This window comes from Thermobia domestica, chromosome 17 (genome assembly GCF_964235325.1).
Source record: "Thermobia domestica chromosome 17, izTheDome1.hap1.1, whole genome shotgun sequence".
NCBI lineage: Eukaryota > Metazoa > Arthropoda > Insecta > Zygentoma > Lepismatidae > Thermobia > Thermobia domestica.
Window position 1 is genome coordinate 16828891 of NC_137470.1, and position 26206 is coordinate 16855096.

Below are 26206 nucleotides of genomic sequence, written 5' to 3' on the forward strand. Positions count from 1 at the left end.
TGGCGGCAAATTTTTGCTTCGTTTAGTGGAGCAAACAATCTGAAAGTTTGCGAAGGCAAAATTTCTTAATATTTATTAAAAGCTTTCAATATGATCTGCAAATTTTCACTGATTTGCAAATATAAATTCACCACTGCAATTAACTTGCATCTTTTTTTGAAAATATAACATTGAAAGTTTGCCCTCGCCAAGGATCTTGTAAAATAGAGGATCTGCCTTTATATATCTTCATCCTATTAAAAGAATGAAGCCAAAAAACATCCGAGCATCGGCACGTCTGATTGGCTACTCTCCTTACCGCCATATTTGTTGGCTGAAAACAGTGCTATCTTCATAGGAAGACATGTACTGTGTCTGTCGTTTATTTTTAAAGTATTGCTTCAGATTTATATTATAAAATGGTTACATGTGTAGCATGCAGCTGTACAAATAGGAGTGAGGAGAAATTACCCGGAATGACCTTTCTCAAGTAAGAAAATCTTTAATTGAAAGATACTCGCTTCTAGCAGTATTGATATTTTGATGTCAGTATTATCTGCTCTTTTTATTATATTTTGAAGATTTTAGTAGTAATTATTTAAATAGACATACTACACATGGCAAACTGTTGAAATTAACTGTCAATCTCGAAACACTCAGGGAGTAACCAAATGTTATTCAGATACCAAAGAGTTAAAATTTGGAGTTCCTCAAGGTTCCATTTTAGGCCCTATTCTATTTTTAATATATATAAACGATTTGCCACAATGTTTAGACTCTGCTAAAATTGTTCTGTATGCTGACGATACAAATATATTAGTAACTGGAGAAACTTACGTTTGCAATTATTATTATTATAACTTGTAATAGTAACTGTATCTCTTGACGAAGCCATGAACGCTAAGTTCTTACGGCGGAAAATGAAATAAATAAATAAATAAATAAATAAGTTATGTAATGCAGTAGATTCCACCATGTCTGCCGTCAGTAACTGGATGGATAGAAATAAACTAATACTAAACACAGCAAAGTCTTCGTGCATGTGCTTTCACGTAGTAAAAAACGAGATAAGAAAACGCCCTTGTGTAACAATTAACGGCAAAACGTTGAATTACGTCTCGGATACCAAATTTCTTGGTCTTTGGGTGTCAGATACATTAGATTGGAAAATTCACATTCTAAAATTATCTAGTAAATTGGCTCAAACCTGTTACATGTTAAAGCTTTTACGAAATAGCGTCAGTCAGCATGTTCTGCTCACAACTTATTTTGGACTTTTTCATTCTAAATTGAAATATGGTATTATATTCTGGGGATCTACTGCACTGCTAAATTCCATATTCGTTTTACAAAAGAGAGCTTTAAGGTTTATGACCGGAAGTAAACCTCCAACTACTTGTATACCTCTATTTAAATTTCTTGAAATCTTACCTCTTCCATGCTTATATATATATGAACTTCTAAAATTTGTAAGAAAAGATATACAGATAGGTACAAGCAGCTTCCGGTTGAACTCAGACATTCATATGCATTATACAAGACAAGCGTCTGATCTTCATGTAGAGTCCTCACGTTTAAAAGTACATAAGAATAGTACATTTCCTAAGGCAGTGAACATTTATAACAAGCTTCCTTCCACTTTAAAAAACAAAACATCCGGTTTCAATAAAGCAGTCAAGTCCTACCTACTCGAGCACTGTTTCTATTCTGTAGAAGAATATCTCGCGTGTAGTAAATAAGGTTTAAAGTATATATATTTTGTATATCTATAATGTAAGGTTTCATTAACTGTTATGTTGTTTTATATTGTTGTATGTAAATTAGAATAATGAAAAATTGTACTTTTTTTTTTTTTTTTTTTTTTTACATAAATTCACACTATTTTAATATTGCATGTAGATTTAAATGTATACATATGTACACATTCAGTGTTCTTATAACGTGTACAACTCATACGTTCACGTTGTGAACAATTTGTATGAAAAAGGATGAAAATAAATACAATACAATACAATACAATACAATATTTTAGCTTCAATTAGGTTGAGTTCTTCATAGATTCAGAAGTAGGCTACTGAATGCTAGTTCACGTCCTAGTGCAAGTGATATCCATTTAGGTGGTAAGAGAACGTAAGTTACACTTCGTTCCATTAGAAAAACTGTAATCGTCATACTGAAATTATTGTATGTGCTTTTGATTTAAATTTTGTTACAAGCTATGTATCTGAATGGTTATGTATATTCGCCTATTTGGCTTAAGTTTAGAGTTGCCCCTCCAGTCTGAAGGTGCCCTTGGACTTTGCAACATACAAGAAACAGTGCTCAAAGTATTAAAACTTTTTACATTTCACTTGGCTTCACAAAAATTTAAAAGGTTTTCTTCATTATTCTTGGGCACCCGTCACACCTGTTCGCCATATTCGCCATATTTTACAAGCACCATGCTGCTGAAACCTTCCGCGAATGCTTCCGCATCCGGCAAATAGTACTAACTTCCACATATCTTTTCTCGCATTAAACATAACTATCCTGTCGAAATTACATTCCAAAACTTCAAATTATCATTTCTTACCCCATTTCTCTTGTAAATTTTCCTGATTTTTATAAAAAGCGGAGGGGTAACTCTAAACTTAACCCGTATATTTACATGTTCTTAGTAGAAGTATGTGTTCCGACTTAACACTCGACAATTCATCACAGTAACTCGGAAACAAGTAATAAAGTTAGTGTTATAAATGAAATAATACAGAAAGAATTAATAAGTAATGAAGTTAACAATAAGTGACAAGAACATGGGGAAGTTTCTAGAACACAGTTCCCCGTATATAGGTTACTAGCTAGGTTCGTTCCTTTCTATACCAAAATTCAATATTTCATTTACATAATATTGCCAAGCGAGTGAAGGCGGGTTAGAGCCTCACAGGGCACGTCGTTTTCTGTCTTTATTACGGTTAAATGAAAAGGGGGTCTAGTTTTCTAGAACCTTGCCAAGAACCTGCGATTTAGGAAGAAGTAGGATTCACTCGAGCAGACGGTTCTACAAAATGGAAAATTTGTAGGTAGAATATTATGTGGAACATGTTTCGTGAAGGAATGAGAATGCGAATACAAGTTATTACTGTCAATGCACAGCATATTGTAATGAATTTTGAGTGATACTGAGATTATTGTAAATGTAAATGTGTTCTTAAACTATCCTTGTTTATGCATATACCCCCCGTCGCTGACGCGCCAGCTACCTATGCACATCCCTTCTCGCTGACGATCGGGCTCCACTGTTGCGCTTCTGCCCTGGCTCGTTGAGTAGCATTCGTGCTTTTTAGTAGCCACCTAGCACCAGGTGGTTCGTATTTTATGCGCTGTAGTTTTTTGCTATGTGTCGACACTATTTACAGAGTCCTCCTGAAGTAGATCTCCAAGTAATTAAGCTTCTCATTGGGAAGGTTCTAGATTACTGGTCCCCCGTGTAGGTAAGTAGCTGGGTTGATTTCGTTCTGTACTAAAGTTTATACATTTAATTTTCACAGTATTGCCGAGCGAGCGTTAGCGAGTGAAGGCGGGTTAGAGCCAGGGTTTGAAAAAACCCGGGCTTTTGTGAAAAAGCCCAACCCACCTGGGCCCATATGGGTATTTTCGGGTTTCATTGGGTTTTTTCGGGTTTAATCGTTTTTTTTCAAGATATTTCAATGTCTTTGGGGTAAAAGTGTTAAAATGTGTTTTATATTTGAAGATTGTCATTGTCACAACTTGCAACAATTTTCTACTCACTGCTGTTTCGAAAAAATGGCCGCCATTTTGAAATTTTACATTCGATTTGTGAGAAAATCTATACAGCAAATTTAGCGTATATCGTGCTTGCACCGTCGAAATTTCAACTTAAAAGACTGAAAATTGCGCTTCGTAGCGCGGATACTCGCTGTTTTGAAAAAATGGCCGCCATTTTGACATTTTACGTTGGTATGCCGCAAAAATCTATACAGGAAATTTAGAGTGTCTTGTGCTTGTACTCTGAAAATTTTAACTTAAAAGGCTGAAAGTTGTAACCTGTAGTGTGTGTGGTAGAGGCAGACAAACGAGTTGAGTTGATTTTGTGTTTAACGTCCCTTTCAGCAGCGAGGCTATATGAGACGGAACCTACTGATTAACGTGTAATCCGAACCACATGAACTTCCTCCGGGAAGCAAACCCGGGTCCCACGACGAAGCGTACAGTAACCGCATAGCCATGAAGGAGCTCGGCAGACAAACGAACACATGTAGATCAAGTCATCTAGAAGCCTGACTGAAGTTCGGCAAATGTGAATACCAAAAGGGGTCTATTAATTTAAAACAAAGATACAATTCATGTTATATGAAATAAATAAATGTTTCAAAATGTCTTGTATGAAATTAACATGTTCCAGCGTAAATAAACATCCCATATTTTTTTCATGAGAATACGGGACACCTCAGCCCCCCCCCCCCATCAACTTTCCAACACAATGCAAATAACTGTAGTCTGGTTATGAACAAAAGTATAATAGGCTGCGGTGGCTCAGTTGTAGAGGGTTCACCTCTGGTGCATGATGTCCCTAGTTCGGTCCCAGCTCGCGCCAAGTGAGCTTTGTGGTGGACAAACACCTTGTGTGTGGGTTTTCTCGGGATTCTTATATTTCCTCCCACTGTCTTCATTCCGTCATTTCATTCATTTCTCATCACATCGTCACCTTGAGCATAGCAGGCATAACCGTGAGACTGAAACTAAAAGATTTCATTTTTTTTTCAAGAATATAACGGTACGTGACGTTTGGTCGCGGACCTTTGGGCACGGGACGTTTGGGCGCGAAGTCATTTGGGTGCCAGACGTTTGAGCGTGAGTAAAATTAAAAAGTCATTGTGTTAGGCGCTGAGTACTAAGTTCGAATCAAGATATCACAAGGTGTCTAGGCCCTACTGTAGTGGAAGTCCTTGGATTATACTGGATTTTGTTTTACATACTAGAAATACTGGAATTTCAAAATTCTAAAAACTGAATTAACAATTAAAGTTTGTGAATTTAAGTTTCAACTAAAGTTAAGTCTTTTTTTATCTGATAACTTTTCAAGCCAAAGGTAAGTAGACCAGACTAGATATGATTGATTGCATTACACACATAGTGAGCCTATTCCATAAAAAAAAAAAAAAAAAAAATTAAAGCAGGCCTTCTACTGTAGTTATGCAATAAGTGTGAATGTCAAACCATAGGTGTCCAAACCCGCGAGCCCGACGCTCGTGAGCTCGGCACTCACGCTCAACCGGGCTCGGGCTCAATAATTGAGCGCGAGCCCAAATGAGCCCGAGCCCCAATGAAATGAGTGAGCGCGAGCCCGAGTGAGCGCGAGCTCAGTTAACACAAGTGAGCGCGAGCTCAGTTAACACAAGTGATCGCGAGCCCAGTTAAGAGAAATGAGCGCGAGCCCAGTTCAGAGAAGTGATTGCGAGCACGAGTGAGCGCGAGCCCAGTTGGGAGAAGTGATCGCAAGCCCGAGTGAGTGCGAGCCCAGTCGAGAGAGATGAGCGCGAGCCCGAGTGAATGCGAGCCCAGATAAGATTAGTGAGTGCGAGCACGAGTGAGCGCGAGCCCAGTTGGGAGAAGTGATCGCGAGTCCAGTTGAGACTGGTGAGCGCGAGCGAGTGCGAGCCCAGTCCAGAGAGATGAGTGCGAGCTCAGTTAAGAGAGATGAGCGCGGGCCCAGCTGAGACATGTGAGCGCGAGCCCAGTGGAAAATGGCCACCTTTGTGTCAAACACATTTCTAGTGGCTAAATGACCAATATATGTACACTTAACTATTATTTTTCACTTTGAAATCGTTCTTTTTTTCCTTTCGCCACTTCATTTAATGCAGATTAAATGCTTAAAATGGGACGAAAAAATGTGTTAAGTTTTGAGTTTTATTAAAATGTTAATTAAATGTTTATGAAAATGTTAATTAAAAAAAAGTGATACCAGAAATACGGCATACTGCAGTTCCTAAACTCAATATCTTAGACACCCTGTATTAACATCTTTCCCTCAACTCGATTAGGATTTAGGATTTTTAGAGTTCTGCTCACGCCATTTAGCCCGTCACTTTTGAGGGAGCACACTATCCGGGGAAAGGGAAGAAAGGATTGGGGAAGGAATGAAGCGGCCTGGACCTATAAATTAGGTATCTCCGCGGCATTTGCCTGGTATAAATGAGGAAAACCCAGGAAAACCTCATTCAGGGTGGCTGGCCTCAAAGAGCGTATTACACTTTTTCGAACCCGGGACTGCTCGCACCGAAGGCGAGAGCGTTAGCGACTACGCTACGCCGGCCCGCTTCTCTTAACTCGAGTGCGCGGAAATCTTTTATTGATAGTTCTTTATTGGACTTAAGGAAGTATAGAGTTTGACAAACGTATTACGAAAGAAAACGAATTTTAATATTCATAAGTATGTAATTATTAACTTCTTTAAAAAATACAAAAATTAAATCAATATGTTTTAATTAACATTAAGAAAATTAACAGTTCGTCTGATTCCTTTATTTCCTAGCTTTCTTATATAATACAAAAATTAGATCACAAGAATCGTGAACAAGCGAAAAATCAATCCATGATGAGGTTACGCAACAAATGCCACAAACGCATTAAACTATTTAATTTAGATGAATAAGTAAGATAGAGATAGAAAATATACAGATAAATGAGATGAGATAAAGATAGAAGTGTAGGAAATGTATATATCTTGATTCGCGCTTAGTTTTCGGTGCCTAACTTACTTTATATGTCGTAAATTGTGATTTTTACTATGTACCTCGCGCCCAAACGTCTGGCGCCTAAACGGCTTTGCGCCCAAATGGTGGCGCCCAAACGTCCTGTTCCGGAATATAATAGATATAAGTTCACCCCGCAATTAATTGTACAGACTGAAGATGCCTAAAAACTTAAGATGTGCTATAAAAATGCTTTACAGGAAAACAATATGGAAATTATTTAAATCAGTGGTACAATCTACCTACAATATTCTTCACGCGTTTAGCAATATTTATTTACATGGGTGTATTTGCCAAAATTACGTTCGTCAGTTTAATCTGATGAAAAGCTGATTTTTCTCCTTGTGTCGTGTGTAATTGTCAGATTTCCATTTTTCTAAGACCTGGACCAAAGGACAATTCTATGACCTAGCTTCTGAAAAAGATTATAATTCTTGTTAACTTATCTAATGTGTTGTTGGAGAAAAGGTCAGTCATCTTCCATGTGTTTGTAAATGTAGAAACATTCAAAGCCTTTTTTTTTTTTAATGTACCAGAGAGTATCCGAGTTCCCATAAAGTGCAATGGAAAAAGTAGCATTTTAAATTTCGCTCGCTATTAAGTCGAACAGGGTGGTGTAATAACTTCCTCGAAACAGCGTACCGTTCATTCACTAATTACAGGATTTCCAGCCAATGTCAGATTTTTTTTTTTCACTTTTCGAATAAGCTGATATTGATAGCAGAAATGGAACGGAGTTAAAAAAAAGGGAAATTACCCTGTCCCGACTAAATTTACGGGACCGCGGGACGCTCGGGCCCAAAAACGGGACGTATGGCAGGCTTAAGCGTAAAATAAATAGTTTTATTGTTGAAGTATTCATTTCCGATCCTTCTGCGTTTAATTTCCCGAGCACTTCTTTCACGTCGTGTACATCAAAACTTCCACTAGTACGGAAATTTGAACTCAGCACTTGAAATAGTAAGCGATACATAGTCTTCGGAACCCCGAGCATTAAGCTTCTTAAATTTGACAAGAATTTTTACGCTATTGCTGGTGTTGATTCGACAGAATAATTATTTGAAGAGTAGCAACAAATGACTGAACTAAACTGTTATTGTTGGAAAACCAAATTTTAGTTGAAGAAACTTGTGTTTTACATCCAAGGTAAGAAATAATGCTAATAGTTTTACTAATGTATTTACATATGTACTATTAGTACCGGCACCTATGACCTTAAACCCGTCAAATGTATGAGTGATAACGTCCCTTGGTGTCGACGAGCACACTATTCACGGAAAATATTTTCTAAAGTACAAAATTGCTTATTGTACTTCAAATAGGCTTTCAGCATAATCCATACATTAATTTGTTTTATAACTATCTCAAGCTAAAGTATTTTTTTTAAAAAAATCATTCAGTGCGTTCAGAACTTTATGAAGATCGTATGTTGAATGTTGTTGTCTACCTTAACGTGAAAGCCTCTAATTCGCCCAAGCAAAGTCTAAAATCTGATGAAAATCACTTACAATGTGATCACCTTAGTTGCACCAATGATATATTAACAAATAGGTCAAAAACCCAGGTGGGTTTTTTCAGGTGGGTCCAACCCGAAAAAACCCACTGGGTTTTTTCGGGCTGGGCCCACTTGGGCAAACCCTGGTTAGAGCCCCGCAGGGCACGTTGTTTTCTGTCTTTATTACTGCTCAATGGGAAGGGGGACCAGTAATCTAGAACCTTGCCTTCTCATTTAGTGCATACTCTGCGAAAAAACACACATAGCTCCATGCGAGCCGACTATTTGGGTGGTCCGGGGCTCCAGCATCGGCAAGATTTTTAGTTTGGACCCAGGTTTGAACCCGTTTCTCTTACGTTTAAGTCAAAGTCAGCCGTCTTACCGACTGAGCTAGGGTATCCCCAAATTATCGTTATAGTACCGGTATATTTTACTTATCACAGCAGAGCCCTTTATGATAGTGTTCATAAAAGACCTTAACTAGAAGGAAATGAATCAAAAAATATCGATACTCCCCTAAAAACATATAACACGTCTGCGCCGTTGCAAAGCTCTAACCTAACCTGAAAATGTAAGAAATGTGTCAAAATTTGGTAGAACCGTCTGCTCGAATAATGCCAAAAGTAGTATTGTATTGTATTCATTCATTCATTCATTCATTTATTTCGTCTTTTTAGTCATACATATTGCACGATTACGTGCGTATGAATAAGACTCGTCAAGGGTACAAATATATAAAACACGTAGTAATGACAAATACATACCTATTGAAATAAACTACTATGCTACATCTACGATATAAAAGCATTACATAACAATATATTTCCAAAACTATCAATAGACAATTGAATTAAACTACTATGCTACCCAAAACTATCAAAAGACAAATTCACTTACATATCTAAAAATTCGTTTACAGAATAAAAACAGTGCTGCAACAGATAGGTTTTCAATAACCTCTTGAACTCTCCTTTTTGTTCTGTCCTTCGAATATTCTGAGGTAGTTTATTGTACAATATAGAACCCATAAACATTGGATTCCTTTCATATAACTTAGTGAAGTGCTGTTTGCTGGGGATTTTATCCTTGCGCCTGGTATCATATTTATGTGTTGATGGTGTGTTAAATAAGTCAATGTTGTTTTTGACGAAGAGCAGCAGTCGAAACATGTAAAGAGAGGGTAACGGCAAAATTTTAAATTCCTTATATATTGGCCTACATGGGTCGTTTATTTTGGCCCCTGCTATAGTTCTTAAAAGCCTTTTTTGTATTACAAACAACATATTACTTTTTCGAGAATTTCCCCAGAAGATTATGCCATATGTAAGTAAAGACTGAAAGAGACCGAAATATAAGTTACGAATCGTGTCAAATTGTAAAACATGTTTAATTGATTTTAATGCATAGAGCATTTTATTGAGTTTTTGGGCCAGTGAAAATATGTGAGTTTCCCAGGAGAGGTTGTGATTTAGCCAGAGTCCCAAAAATTTGGTTGACTTTGAGTACATGATTTTATGATTATTTAGCATTATATCAATTTCTACGCACTGCTTATTTTGAATGTGATGGAAATTTAGAGCTGTAGATTTGTCTGTGTTTAATTTTAGTTTGTTTCGGGCAAACCAGTTTTCTAAACTACGAGTTGTCTCGTCAATTTTATCGCAGACAATATCATAGTTTGTACCTGTTATTGTTAGGCTTGTGTCATCTGCGTACATAGTTGTATTTGCTAATGATACGTCATGTGGCAAATCATTTACGTATAACAAAAATAATATGGGTCCTAGTATCGAACCCTGAGGGACGCCGGTAGAGGTGCTTCTAAATTGAGATTTATAAGTTGCTGATTCAGCTGTGTCTGACGAAAAAGATATTTCAACAGCTTGAGTGCGATTTTGCAAATATGATTTAATCCATGAGTTAACGATTCCTCTTAGACCGTAACTGTTAAGTTTTTGGATAAGAATGTTATGAGGGACAGAATCAAAAGCTTTGGATAAATCTAGAAACAATCCTACGCATTTTTTGCCTTTGTCCAGGGCCTCCGTAACCTCATTGATATAATTATAGATAGCAATTTCAGTTGATTTGCATTTTTGAAACCCGAACTGTGAAGGTGAAATTACATTATGCTTAGATAGGAATGGTATAATTTGGTTGAGAAATGCTTTCTCTATAATTTTTGAAAAAGAAGACAACAACGAAATTGGTCTGTAATTTTCGATTTTTGTATTGTCCCCCTTCTTATATAGCGGTTTAACTTTGGCATATTTTAATTTGTCAGGAAAGGTACCTGTCTGAAAGGACATATTTATGAGGTAGGACAATGGTTCCGAGATGTGAATGCTGCATTTTTTGATGATGGCAATTGGTATTTCATCCAGACCAGAAGACCACTTTGACTTCAGTGACATTATTATGTTATGTACCTCTCTTGCTGAGGTGGGGCGTAAAAACATGGTACCGATAGTTGTGTTTATCTTGCGAATGTTTGGGTGCGATTTATCATTAGGACCGTGCTGGTTATGTAAACCTGTGTAATAATTATTGAAGGCGTTTACAATATGGTCTGGGTATGTAACTTTGCTCCCGTTAACATCCAACTCAGTAATTTCATTTTTCGTTTTGATGCTATGTTTTAACTCTATATTTACTACCTTCCACATAGCTGCCTGTTTGTTTTTACAATTGTCTATATAATTTGAGTAATGTGATTTCTTGGCAAATTTAAGCAACTTTTTATAAACGGTTTTGTAGCGTTGATAATATTCCTGCATTTCTGGAGATAAATTCCCTTTTTTATACGCCATATTAAGAGACCTTAGTGTTTTGCTTGACGTTTTAATACCGGTGGTTACCCATGTTTTTTTATTACATGTCGATGTAGGAACAGAGTATATTTTTTTGGGACACGCTTCGTTGAAGTAATTTGCAAAGATATTGTGAAAGCTATCCCACGCTTTTGCATTTATTTCGTCCTTTTTTCATACATTTAGCACTGTATTGCAATGCATATGAAGTGGACACGTCATTTATATATAAACACAAAAGTAAAAAGAACAATAATAATGAAAATTACACACACTAGGTTAATAATTAAACATTACACCTTACATCTTATCCATTACATTATGCATGATATTATTAAAAATAAAGTAAGAGTAATTATTACTTGCAGTGTATGTAGAAATCCTTGAACATATATCAAATGCTAAAAACAAGTAACGACACTGGTTACTGTAGATAATGTAGTTGTTGTTTTTTTTCTGTTAGCAATTCATGTATTCCTCTATCGAGTAAAAGCAGTGTTTTAGTAAATATTTCTGTAGTTCTTTTTTAAATTTAGCAACAGACTTTTGAGTCTTTATATCTTTTGGAAGTTTATTGTATAGCATGATACCCGCGTATTTACACCCTTTTTCATATAATACGGTTCTGTGTTCTACAATGGAAAAGTTTTGTTTGTTTCTTGTATCATGATCATGTTTTTCTTCTATCCGCGTAAGAACACCTTCTAAATGTCTCTTTACAAATATCAGTAGATTTAAAATGTACAAACAAGGTACTGGGAGTATACGAAATTTTTTAAATATTGGTTTGCAGTGATCTTTTGGTTTAGCAGCCGCCATCATTCTTATTATTCGTTTCTGTATTGTAAAAATTACCTTGGCTTTGTGTGTATTTCCCCAAAATATAATGCCATATGTTAAATTTGACTGGAATAATCCAAAGTAAATCGTTTTTAAAGTAGACTCTTTTAAAACATTTTTGAGTACTTTAATTGCGAAATAAATTTGATTTAATTTTTTACCAAGTTTAGTTATTTGTACATCCCAGGAGAGATTTTTATCTATCCAGATTCCTAAGAACTTAGTGGAGTTCACATAGTCTATTCCGTTATTTTCAATTGAAATATTAACAGGCTGTGTATGTTTGTTGCGGATATGATGAAAATTGATTGCTTGTGTCTTTTCAATGTTTAATTTAAGCTTATTTTCTTTAATCCATCGAGATAGTTTATGAAGGATTTCATTTGCATTACCTTCAACATCCTCATTTGTGTTCCCTTTTACTATGATATTAGCATCGTCTGCATAAAGGGATAGTTCTGCTGGAGCAATATTACATGGTAGATCGTTAATGTATATCAAAAATGATAATGGACCTAATACGGATCCCTGTGGCACTCCACATGATATTTCTTGTTTTCCTGATGTGTAGTATGTAGTTTGATTTGTATCTTTGTCACTGTATGTAATTTCTACTACTTGCTGCCGATTTTCCAGATACGATTTAAACCATTTGGACGCAATGCCTCTTATTCCATAATCGTGGAGCTTTGAAAGAAGATTTCTATGTGACACTAAGTCAAATGCTTTAGAAAGATCAAGGAAAACACCTATACATTTCTCCTTACTATCTAAACTTTTATGTACAATTTCTACAAAATTATATATTGCTGTTTCCGTTGATTTCCCTTTTAGGAAGCCATGTTGCTCGTGTGTTATTAGATCATGTTTAAGTAAAAAGGATGATAGCCGGATACTCATTATGGTTTCTAAAATTTTTGAAAAAGTTGAGAGAAGTGAAATAGGCCTATAATTTTCAAGCTCTGATTTGTCGCCTTTTTTATAAATTGGTTTTACTTTTGCAATTTTTAATATACTAGGGAATTCTCCACTTAAGAACGTCATATTTATGAGGAAACACAGGGGGTCAGCAATATATTTAATGCTTTTCTTTACAATACTTGGCGGTATACCATCTACGCCAGCTGACCATTTACTTTTCATCTTCTTCACCACTTTTATTATTTCTGCATTTGTAACTGGATGCAGATACATTGTATTGTTGCAAGTTTTTGAGAATATTTTCGTGGGCATTGCTAGCTCACTATTGTACGTTTTTGATAAGTTGCTGTAATAATTATTAAATAGGTCAGCTATTGTACGAGGATCTTTAATTACGTTGCCATTTTTAATTACCTCTAAATTACCGTCATTATTACGAGTGTTTACACTTAACTCGTTTTGCACTAGTTTCCACAACGCCTTCGACTTATTATCGGATTTTTTAATGATTTTGTCATTGTGTAACTGTTTTGCTGCTTTCAGAACTCCTTTATATATGTTCTTATATCTTTTGTAATATGTCTCTGTATATGGTGATAGATTTCCTTGTGTTTTAGCGTTGTTAAGAAGTCTCATTTTTTTACTTGCTATTCTGATCCCTTGTGTTACCCAGGGTTTTGATTGTTTTCTTGAAGTTACACATTTTACAACAGGGAATGGTAGATTGAAATAGAATGTTATGGTGTCAATGAAGTAACTGAAAGATTCATTGACCTGGTTATACAAGTAAAGCTCGTTCCAATTTCCTTCCCTGAGGAGGTGATTAAAATATTGTATATTTTCATCATTAAATTTTCTTTTGTACGTTACATTACTTGTTCTTGGATTACAAAAACTTTTATTGGGAGTTACATGTATATCGAGTACTTGGGCAAGGTGGTCTGAAAAACCACTGTTGAAGACGTCTACTGTGTTATAGTTAAGATGTTTGCTCACTATGAACTGGTCAATTGCACTTTTGGAGCATTTTGTGATTCGTGTGGGAACTTTAACAACTGCCTCCATATTAAATGAATCTAGAAGAAGTTCTACCTCGTGTTTTATCGGCTGTAAAAAATCTATGTTGATATCCCCGACAATTACGACAGTCTTCTTGATTTTTATAAAATAATTTAGTATGGTGTCCATCTTATTTATAAATATCTCTATATCACTGTCAGGAGTTCTATATACACATACAATTACAAAGTTATAATCTACAATTTCTAATGCACAACTTTCAAAGTGTTTTTCTACATTTAAATATTTAAACCTAGTACATTCTCTCGTTTTTAGGTCCCTTTTTGCGTATATACAAGCCCCTCCTCTATCTCTATTATGTCTGCAGTATTGTGCTCTTAGCTCAAATTGAGGAATGCCTAGGTATTCTAAGCAGCCTGATTGCAACCAGTGCTCTGTTATACAAATTAAATGCACTCCTAACAGTCTGTCCAAAAGTAGTTCTTCTAACATGCTCTTTTTATGAAACGTAAACCCTTGTACATTTTGATGAAAAATGACTATATTATTGCTATTATATTTGTAACCTAAGTTGTCAGACTGTATACTTTGATAACATGTCTGCACTCCAACAGTATCACTCTTACTAGACCGCAGATTTAATTTATTGTCAATTAGACGTTTATCAAAACTGGAATTTTCTTTACGGATGTCTTTGTTTTGGGTTGATGATCCTACCATAAAAAATAATCCGGACGATGTGTTGGAGGCTTTCTTTGTCTTTTTGATTTCATATGTATATTGTCCTGATGTGATGTAATTTCTTGAGGAGAAACAATGTCATTTGAAGCACCCCTATTTGCAATATTCGATTCTACACTCACATCTTCTTCATTAGATAGTATGGCATAATTTTGTCTTCCATTTACTACTCCAGAACAGATCGTTTCGTCGATTGACTTTTGCGAAAACTTACTGTTACATGACCTAGCCGGTGTGCTAATGCTTGTTTTCCTGTTTGTACTTACAATATTGCTAGCTTTTGGTTCATCTACACTATTAGATAAGATAAGATAAGATAAGATATGCTTTATTGTCATTAAACAACATTTGTTGCAATAGACATTGTCAAATATAACATATATATATATATTTACAAGTTTTATCACACTATCAGGCAAGTTTTATCTATGTATCATTGTTCTTGCTTTCAACTCTTGATAACATATTTTTTCAAATTCAGAGATACTATATACAGAATTGCTTATAAGGAAGGATTTACAAAAGTTTTTGAAGTTGTCGTGAGGCATTGTGCGTACATTTTGTGGTAATACATTAAATAATTTCATACCTGTATACTTATAACTCTTTTGAGTAGTGGTTAACCTAACTTGTGACATATTAAGGTCGCCTTTATGCCTAGTATTGTAGGAATGAACATCACTTCGGTGATTAAAATTATCTAAATTTTCTTTTATATACATGAGACATCGATAAATAAATAAAGAAGGCACTGTCATAATTTGAATTTCCTTAAACACTTCCTTGCATGATGCTGTTTTAGGCAATCCCTTAATTATTCTTACTGCTTTCTTTTGCCATTTGAAGACATTCTGTGCACCAGAAGAATTACCCCAGAATATTATTCCATACTCCAAATGTGAATGAAAAAAGGCATTGTACGATGTTATGAGAGATTTCTCACTAATTACAGTTTTTAATTTACGCAATAAAAACAATACTCTGGATAACTTTCTACATAAGTTTTCTGTATGTTCATTCCAATTTAACTTTGAATCGACGTACATTCCTAACAGTTTTACAGATTTACGTGTATCTGAATGACTCGCTAAACAAAGACTGCTGTTATTTGTTGGAACTTTCCATGTTGCTGGAATAGCATGGCATATCTTCTTCTTGTTCTGGATATACTTTGCCAGTAGCTGGCTTACCTGTTTCTTACCTATCTTATTTAAGTGCATTCCATGCTTGGTGAAACAGTTTCTTCCTAGATTTGAGAGGTCAACAAAGGTTACATTAGGCTGACCTTTACATATTTTTTCGAATTTTCTATTCGTTGATTTAATTAAATCATTTACGCACGAGCTTTCGATTAGATCATATCTAATTGGAATGCCTATTACAACTATATTACAAACTTTATCTTTGAGTAATGACAGAGCACTGATTAAGACTGAGACAGAATTTTCACTTCTATTTGAATATACATCATTAGCTCCCCCCATTATAATTAATGTTCCCGTTGTTTTTGAGTAGAGACTATTAATTGAAGGATCCTTTAGTACTTCCTTCATTGGAGCTCCAGGTTTTACTAAACTGAAAATTGTGTAACTGTCATCCAGCGTATTGCTTAACATTTGAGCAATGTTTCTACCATGACTATCAGCTAAAATTGTAATAGGACTTTTAACATACCTTAAATCGGATCCTTCTACAGAACCTGCAGCAGGATCAAGCGACTTGGAAGAAAAGTTCGGTGTGATACCACTACACTTTAATTTTACAATTGAACTACACCCCTTATTGTCATCAGAGCCCATTTTCATTTCACTCATTATATTTTCACTTGACTTTCTCATATTACTACACGCACTACCAGTACTCGTTTCAGCACGTACATTTTTCACAACTAAACTATTGCTCTCTTTACTCTCATTTGTCATTTCAACCGTAGCACTTTTAAATGTTTCCTTCCTTGCACTTCTTCTTACACTGTTAGCAATAAGCACTTCATTTACTTCGTTTATTTCTTCCCTTGCACTACTTACAGGTATGTTACATACACTTTTTGGTCTTAAACCAATAGATCTAATGGTTAAATTTACACTTGCACTGCTTTTGCTGTCAGTCGAACAACAGTTTGATTTGTTGCTATTCACTTGATAAGCACTCCGAGATGGTGTGGTTACATAACTATTTTCTCCTGATACATCTTCCAGAGCTGCGAATCTGTTTTGCGTCGGTACTTCTCGTGGAACACTGTGCAGTCTGGAATTACTGATGCATTTTTTGTGAGAGTTAATTTCCTTGTGTTTAGGGAGGATATTTTTTGATACTTCTTGGTTCTTTATACATGTTTGTTTGTTGTTACTCGTTTTGTACCGGTAACTGCTGGGCACTTTCATTTGTAACAGATGGACATTTGTAGACTGCTGAGTATTTGTTTTGCAACTACTTTGCTTTCTTGAGTCTGCTACCACTTCACTCCATAGCGGACTGCACTCCCTTGTACGAAGGAGTACATCTTCAGATTTTTTTTGATAATGTTGCTTCGACACACCTGCACATTTATCGTTTGTCAGCAATGAAATAATCTTGCGTAGAGAATGTATTTCTTCAATCAGCTCACTTATTAGTTTATTTTCAGATGATTCACCCAAGCACGATTGATCGTCATTTGTTTTCTGGTTACTAATTGCTGCTATACAATATCTACATTTTGATTGTTCAATATCGTTGTCTTTGTTGCAAATATCTGAAAGTTTAATATTTCTATTTAAAGCACTGCACTTCAATTCACAATCAGGCACGTTGTCATTTCTAAATATACCGACTTCAGCCAAACTTTTAGAGTTTTTAGGAACTTCTCGTGCTCCAGCTACAGCAGACGCCGCCATGTTCGTGCATCAGAAAGCTGATCTTCCGCAGGTAGCGTCCCCGAATTAGACCTTCAGTTTTTTAACGTTTTTAACCTTAAAACAGTTTTTAACGTTGTATTACTATTTATTTGTTATTATTTTAACATATGTTGCCTATAATTAGCTACTCCTCTCATTTTCATCGTTCACTGTTAACATTTAATCATAAATAATTCTTGTTTTCATGCTTTCTGTGCTTTATGCTAGTGTAAATTCATCTGTATTATATTACTGCACAAAATTAGTTACTTTCTCATGCTTCCCACTAGCGCTTAACAACACTCTACTAATGTAAATATGCTTTTAGGTGGGGCGTTGGGAGCGGAGTTTCCTATCAAAACATGTCCCCAGAACACATACAAATATACTACCTGTACTAGGTTGCTACACAACGGGATGATTATATTCGTGAAATATAAATTCCTTTTAGTAGGAAATGCACTGTTTCTGTCTTAAAGTGTGTTTAAATAAGGATTTGTAATGAAATATTCAGACTGACTTCAGGAGAGCTGAGTATAACTACAGCGTGTTCAGGTATATCAGAAAACAGCACTATATAAAGCAGAATCGACTTAAAAGCACAAACCAACTTGTGTCATGTGGTCATTAAAAACCAAGATTGCTATCTGAGGCAGGCAGGGGAATACTAGCCGTAGTGAGGCTTTGTGTAGGGAGCAGGCACGTTCCTGACCGTGGGATTACACATAAATGGTAGTGGAAAAACATTTCATGTTTCATGAAAACATGTGCCCTATAGCCATATGCAGCTGGCACAGCTTTGTGAGAGTTGTGTGTTCAATGATCACTTTGTACCAAGAATGCAAATAGGCAACAAAATGTTACTAGCCCAACAAAAAAATCCACCCTACTTGCTCACATTCCATTAGAAATCGTGCCTATTGTTTAACTTTAGGGAGGCCAGGATTTTAACCGAATTTTCCCGATATTCTATTCACATTCGGATAGGTGAGGTTAAATACATTTAATTCAGACAGTTGCCGAGCGAGCGTTAGCGAGTGAAGGTGGTTTGGAGTCACACAAGGCACGTTGTTTTCTGTCTTCGTTAGTTTCCCCACCCCCATTACTAAAGATTTACCAAAATAATTTATTTACGTTTAAAATAAAAAATAGCGATTTTAAAAACTCGCTCGGGGCGAGTGTTTATTAGCATCAGTGCTTTGTACACTGTCTTTATATAACACTTTATTTCATGTCTTTCTTATGAAGTATTACCTGGTAAACGCCACACTTTTTATTTCGAATTTTGCCTTACTATACATGCAAGAGGTAAGACCCCGATATATTTTTATTACTTGTACGATCTTATTGTGTAATCAAGTAATATATATTTCTTCCGTACATTTTTCAACTGCATGCCCGCATTACATGGAATGGCATCTAAACTTTTGCCCCATTTCACCATATTTGGTTCAGATAATACTCGCTTTTTAGTTCCTGCCCTCCATTACTGGAGCATACATGTTCTAAGTTAAGGGTTGGTTTTAGGCAAGATAAATGAATTAGTAAGATAGTGGGTTTGAAACTGCCATATTATGCTCTATGTACCTAATATTGCCACAATACCGAATTCATATAGTCCAGAATTTAACTTTTTTTTTTAAACATAAATTATCATACAGTGTTGATCATCGGTACTTATTTTATATATATATATATATATATATATATATATATATATATATATATATATATTTCAACCTACTAAAGTATCGTGCCTATTGAGCTGGGATGTAGTATGTTATTGACACGCTATAGGCTGCTTCCGTCTATTATCCAGAATAGACAGGAATGCGACAATGATCATATCTCCACCAACCTACGATGTAGGATTTACGCTTGACATGCGAAAGGTATTAAATTAATTAAGAGCTAAGCATTTAATCTTTAATTAGACATTTATTGTCATTGATGTTGTAGAGCTAGGTGTATTATGTTTGTGATGTTTAGTTAAGCAAGATTGCTAGATCACATTAGTCAAACTATTGGCGATTCAATCAGTCGAGAGTAATCAGAGATGTATTACCACATACCTTGGATGTTTACTGGAGTCGAACTCCTGGACTCGGAGTTCGTAGTCGGTGACCAGCCACAGTGGATGGGTTTCCACTGAAACTTGGTGTTGGTCTCCTACAGACTGGTTTCCAAGAACTGATCCTATTACGGGTCTCCAGGAACTAATCCTCAGGAACTGATCTCAGACAATGGATCATCCGCAACTGATCCTTAGGAACTGCTCTCTATTCAGTACGACATAACCTTTTTATGTCATTTTGCTTCATGATGATTTTGTCGTTTCATCCTTACCAAATTTCGTAGTTGATACATCTCTGTGCTGAAACCGTAGTTTCTGCATTTTCTCTCAGTGACCAAATCTCCAGACAGTTTACGTCTGCGATTTTCACAATTTTACTCAACTTTTAGAATGTGTTGTTGTGAACATAAATTATACAAAGGTTTACATTTTCGTCTTGCTTCAATATTTGTTTATACTGTTATGACATATGCAGACTCGTGTCTGGATCGTTACTTAATTAAAAACAACAATCATAAGCACTATGTAATATTATGTGATAATATGTCTGTCTGCAAGATTACTAATTTCTGACTTCAAGCCAATTCTTAAACAACAACTTAATTTTAATCTTTAGCCAAATTAATGAAATAAATGAATTTTAATATAAACTTTTATCTCTGAATTTGGCGTACCGTGACAATATATATATATATATACATGCATTCCCTTGATATCGAGCGGACCGACCTTCTTTGCGCTTCCCAGACGTGAATAGGTCCAATGCTAGCTTCTAGTGACTACCTAGCCCAAACAGGTAGGTATTTTTTGCATAATTGCGCCCAGCATTATCTGTAGAGATGCAACAACACCATCTGCCAGCGAACACTGTTAAAACAGTCCTATTTTGTGTGTGTACGCAAGGATAAGACTACTTGTATGTTGTGTGATGTGAAGTTAAATTAAAAAAGAAACCTACAGCAAAGTTGAGAATTGAGAAGAATCGGTTTATCTTCAATTTCTGAAATATAATGCTTTACATACTCTTCTTCATAAATGAGAAACTTATCAGTGCTCCACGCTAATTCCAATTTTTATTATTGTTATTGCATGAATTTAAAAAGTTCTGAGAAGTTGTGTTTCGCATAAAATTAGTGTAATAAGTTTCAAACCTGAGATATGATTGAATGTCGGAATTAAATGTAGTTTCATTGTCCATGTGTATGAGAAAGCTTCCAGTGAAAGAAGAAATCAGTAAAGACTGTCATTACATGATAAAGAGGAAGCGGAAAAGATCGATAGATAAGTTAAACTTGATATGTAAGAGAGTTTCCCAAGTAAAGCTATGGTTATACTTTCCAAAATTAGAATATAGAATAACTTATTCAAATCCAAGTCCGCGCATAGTGTAGCAGTAGATTACTTTGGGGGGGGGGGGGACAAATAGCAAGACCGGGTAATAATCTGCGTTGTCAGCCTTTTATGGCTAAAGTTCTGTATTTGTAATAACAATTACAACTAACCAGAATAATGTTCCTTTTTCACGTCTTCCAAACTTACATGCAACGTAGAAAATTAAAGGAATAGATTTTTAAAAATACAGAATCAGTTTAGTTAAAAAAGATATTTTCACACCATTGTTGTTACCAAAGAAGAGAAGAAAAGAAATTCTACGTGAAGAGCTGCATAAGAGAAAAAATGTTAAGCCCTATGCCCGATGAAGAGTACCCTTGGGAGTATGGAAATATAGGCTAAAATACCTGAAATAGGAACATTATTATTATTATTATTATTATTATTAAAGTGTGTTCCATAAGCTCAATAACCAATTCTATATTCGTATTGTATAATCTGAATTTTTAATGATAATTTTGTACATTTTTTAATTGAAGGATACCTAAGAAGAAAGAATTGCGTGAAGCCTGGATTAGGTCTATTCGATGGAAAAACTGGACTCCTAGTGCTGGTAGTGCACTTTGTTCTGTACATTTCCGAGAAGATGACATTGATAGAACGTCCCTGTCTTGTGTGAGAATTCGCGAAAATGCAGTTCCATTTGTATTTCCTGCTTTTCCAAAGTATTTGCAGAAGGTATATTCAGTTTCTTTATTTTTATTTATTTATTTGAACCTTGATAATTTTATACATTATCATCACTAGAAAGATCAAAGATTTCTCTTGACTCCTGGTGAAATTATAGCTAACTGGTTCATAATAGTTTTGCTATCTTAAATATCTTGAACTAGGAAATAAATAACTGAATAAAACAACGTTTATTTTAAAATAATGTGACAGTTTCGCCAACTAACTGACCATATTGGCTTCATCAAACACTGTAAAAAGAAGCATTACTGTACAGCGGGGGACACTTCTAAATGGTACACCTTAGCCGTAAATCTCCATATGGCTGTACCATTTAAAAGTGTCCCCTGCTGTACTTTTATAACCTAAAGTATACGTTGGAGATTTAGGGGAGGGTGCAAGTGAGTTAAGTGTTCCAAGAAAGGGAACGTTTTAGAGATATAAGGAAATTACATAAGTTGCTTGTAGGCTCATTGTGTCCGTATGCTATGTACATAAATGTGATCTGTCACGAACAAAACAACATATTATTACAATGAATACTAAGCCGTTTAATTAGCTAGGAGTTAAAAGAACTCGTTCAGGATTAGTGCAAAATTCTTTGATTTTTAGTGGTAATGAATGTACTAAATATTACTGGTATTAAGACGCAGACTGGGTTGTGACTTAATTAGCATTGTCTTAAAAATATATGGGGAGGAGAGGCAGGGTTTTAATACAGTGGCTAATTATAATATCCAACGCTGAAGAACGTATCTTAATTGATTTTCTGTATTTTAGTACATGCTTGTCTGTATGTCTGTAAGAGGGTTGTCAAAAACCATGGTTTTTATTGAAAAAAAGTTTTTTCTTTGGTGTTTAAACTTTTTTTTTTCTTTTTTTTTTTTTTTTGTTAAAATAATTTGCTCTGTGTATTTATATTACATATGGGCAGAGATACGTTTGTTTCACCTTGGTGTTATTTTGCAACTACCGGGTTATGCTGAAAGGGGTCACATAAGCTTAGAGCGGAGTCCAAACCGTTTCTCGACTTACATCCGAAACAAATTGTCCTCCATTTGAACTCGAAACCGGGACTAATTGGCCACAAATGCGGTACGTTTGCCGACTCACTCACGAAGGACTCCTGATAAAAATACGTTGTACTGATCTTTACATACTTTTAATACATTTGTCTAATTGTCTTTTGAGGAGCAGAAGATAAACATGTGCACAAGTGAAACCATTATAGAAAATTACATATGGACAATTTCAAAATACTGCAGAGTACAGAAGAACTAATTAATTCCAAGTTAGTTTTTGGGGGCCGCGGTGGCTCAGTGGTAGAGCGTTTACCTATGGTGCTAGGGGTCCCGGGTTCGATCCCAGCCCCCGCCAAGTAAACTTTGTGGTGGACCAACACCGTGTGCGTGGGTTTCCTTGGGGCTCTTCCATATCCTCCCACTTTCTTCATTCCACCATTTTCATTCATTACTCATCATCAGTCTCCTTTAGCCTAACCGGCATAACCGTGGGACGTAAAACTCAAAGATTTCATTTCCAAACTAGCGGCAAAACGTAATATGAAAAAGCTGCACAAGCTGAAGCGCTAGAGCTAGGGAAACGAAATTTGCTCTGATGATGTATCTTGAAGAGTAGTTTATTAAACAATTGCGAAATTTTCAAAACGTTACCATTTTTAATAAAAAATGAGCACCAAGTATCGGAAGCAATACAACGTAGGTGATTTATTCTGCCACCTGTTGAGGGAATTATGCACTTCACGTTGTGTTTCCATATCATTGCTGCAACAGAGGATAGTTTTTTTTTTTTCTTTCTTCAATGTCACTTGGCACTGTAGCATCCGTGGTCCTCAGATATTTCCTTGTCAATACGTGAGAAATTGACTCTCGCCTTAATTATATCATGTTGATAATCGAATGTTATAGCACAAATGCACAATACTTTGAATTTTCATTTCAGAGAAGGCAGAAGCAGTACTCCAGTTTCCTTGGATGAGAGCGAAAGCACTACTCGAATTTCAGTGGATGAGAGCGAAAGCGCTACTCGAGTATCAATGGATGAGAGCGGAAGTGCTACTCGAGTTTCATTTGAGGAAAGCAGAAGCACTATTAGAGTTACTCTGGATGAGAGAGCATTCTCATCTGGAGGTGGCACTCTCAGCAGCACGCAGTCTCAGCTTCCAACGGAAGAACAGTGATTACGAAATATTTGTAACTATTTGTAAGAAGTAATCCGAACAACTTAAGACTTTGTTCATATATTTTTGAAACTGCATGGTGATAAGTCTGTTTTGTGCATTTAGTTTTTGTTGGGTGCTAATTTTGAAGGAGAGTTACACATAAAGTGAGAGTCGTTTAGCTTCTATGCGTAACGGAAGAACAGTGATGGCGAAATATTTATAACTATTTATAAGAAGTTATCCGGACAACTTAAGAGACTTGTTTATATATGGTTGAAACCGCACACGGTTGATAAATCTGCTTTGTACATTTAGTTTTTGTTAGGTGATAATCAAGGAAAGTTACTCATAATGAAAAGAGAGTCGTTTAGCTTGTATGCATATGAAACAAGAGTTAATGTTTACCATCGGGGTAGTTATCAACAAAGACGCATTGTACATAGTTTTCAGTAATATAACGTTTGTTCATACACGAGATAATTTGCAGCATCTGTGCTGTAGGTAGTCTGCTATATTATGAACTGAAAGATAGGCATCATTCAAATACCTCATTCACTTTTTTTTTTTTTTTTTTTCAAACTTGTAGTTACTTATATTACATTTTGACAAAATGGTCGTATGGTATTCTGTGAGCAGGTCAATGGTATCTGCAGAGAAGGGATTTATAAACCTACCAGTTGGTATGAGTCAAGCAGCTTGTAACTGCTAAGAAAAGTTGCCCCCAAAAATATTTAACTATTTTTCGAAATAGAGTAATTAGTATGGCAAAAGGGTGTATAGTATGAAGTATTTTTATAATTGAGTATATATGAGAAACTGCATGGTACGAATGGATTTTTAGGTACATTGTACTCACCCCACGGACCTGGATTTTTGACAGCATAGACTAAAGCATGAAGACCGGCAAATAACAGTTAAAAACCACGATGGAGTGTTTTATAGTTTGTGACCTCAGTTCCAGATAAAAAACTGAGAAATGGAGAATTTTAACGTGTAGCAAAATATTCCTCACCAGAAAACTCCAACTTCCTACCTCACATCGCCTCCGAATTTGCACCAAGCAAGGCGAGCATATATAAAACACAACCGGATGTTTTTGTTTCTCAACATAAGCTAGTATTTAGCTGAAGTGACGGATTGCAAATAAGAATTTTGAAAATGAATCCTGTATCGTGCAGATGCTATGCACTATGCAACCAGTTTGTGAGAGTAATGACTGGGTCGCTTCTCGATCAAGTGTGTCTATACGCCAGATATTGACACACGTTTGTTTCTGGATGCATGTTCCGATAGTTCGGCGAAAAAGCTTCCGGGTGTGTTCTATTTGTGCTTGATGCGAAATCAGATTGAAGGTTGCACAGTTCGAAATTTTGATATTTTCTTCCATTTTCGCACAATTTTCAAACTCAAAAAGTTGTGAAGAGGCTTCAGATATTGACATCTGGTACTAAGTATTATTATATATACACAACAATTTGCTTTTCTCAACTTTTTTTTTTTTTTTTTTGTATAAAACAGTTTTTGTTAATCCCCTTATGCATTCTGTAATATGATCACTGAGTATTGTTATAGTTTGTAGTACATTGTCATTCTAAAGTCAAAATCAAGCGATAAATATATAATGCCCTTTATTTACCGTATAGTATAGTATTTTTTAATGTTTCATCCTAATCTTCTTATAGTTATTTTTATATGCTTGCCCTCACACATTCTAATACGGTTGTGCCATTACTATGATTTTTACTGTTTTTTTTTTTTTTTTTTTACATGACAATTTAGAAAAGTATTAATCCTTTGTTCTTGGAGCCATCTGGATGCCGCCATGTTTGTTTATGCATTTGGAAGTGTTTGTTTTCCCTTGTGCATTACCTTCGAGTATAATGTGTTGTTATTGGGTAATTAGTCGTCAATTGCTACTTTGCTGAGCGATTGTGCAGCCGATTTTGTAAAATTTTGGATTAAAATGTACAGGCCAAATTCGTTGAAAGGTTAAATTTATTAGATTTGTTTCAGTGGCTCGCTTTTAAGTCGAAATCTCCCTACGAGGAACCAGAGAAAGTTTCCGTGTCCATTACAAGAGTAAATGATGGAATAAACGTTGATGTAACCTTCAGAAATATTCAGGTTTAGGCTTAAATATAAACTAATTATTTGCTGAGCAAAACTATATTTTCATTAAAATTCAAAACGTGTTACAGTTTCGCCAACTCTGGCTTCATCAGACACTAATGAAAATATATAGTTTTGCTCAGCAAATAATTAGTTTATATTTAATTCTAACAAAGCAAAGCTTCTACTTATGGAAAATATCACAGGTTTAGGCGTTTTCTATTGCTTTTTTAGTATTTATGTATACATATATATAAATTAAATGACGTTAAAATTGTCGTTAATAAGTTACTTCTTATTTTATGAACAAGCAAAGTGCAGCTGGAAGGTAGCAAACTATCAT

At 35.5% G+C, this 26206-nt stretch overlaps 1 protein-coding gene across 1 annotated transcript; it reads left to right on the forward strand.

Annotated features, from left to right (window-relative positions):
* Positions 1–332: 332 nt before the first annotated feature.
* Positions 333–24981, forward strand: LOC145674482 (THAP domain-containing protein 6-like). Its single transcript, XM_081744599.1, has 3 exons — positions 333–469; positions 21383–21581; positions 23535–24981. The coding sequence occupies exons 1-3, from the start codon at positions 399–401 to the stop codon at positions 23568–23570; spliced, it is 306 nt and encodes a 101-aa protein (XP_081600725.1). The 5' UTR covers positions 333–398; the 3' UTR covers positions 23571–24981.
* Positions 24982–26206: the final 1225 nt, after the last annotated feature.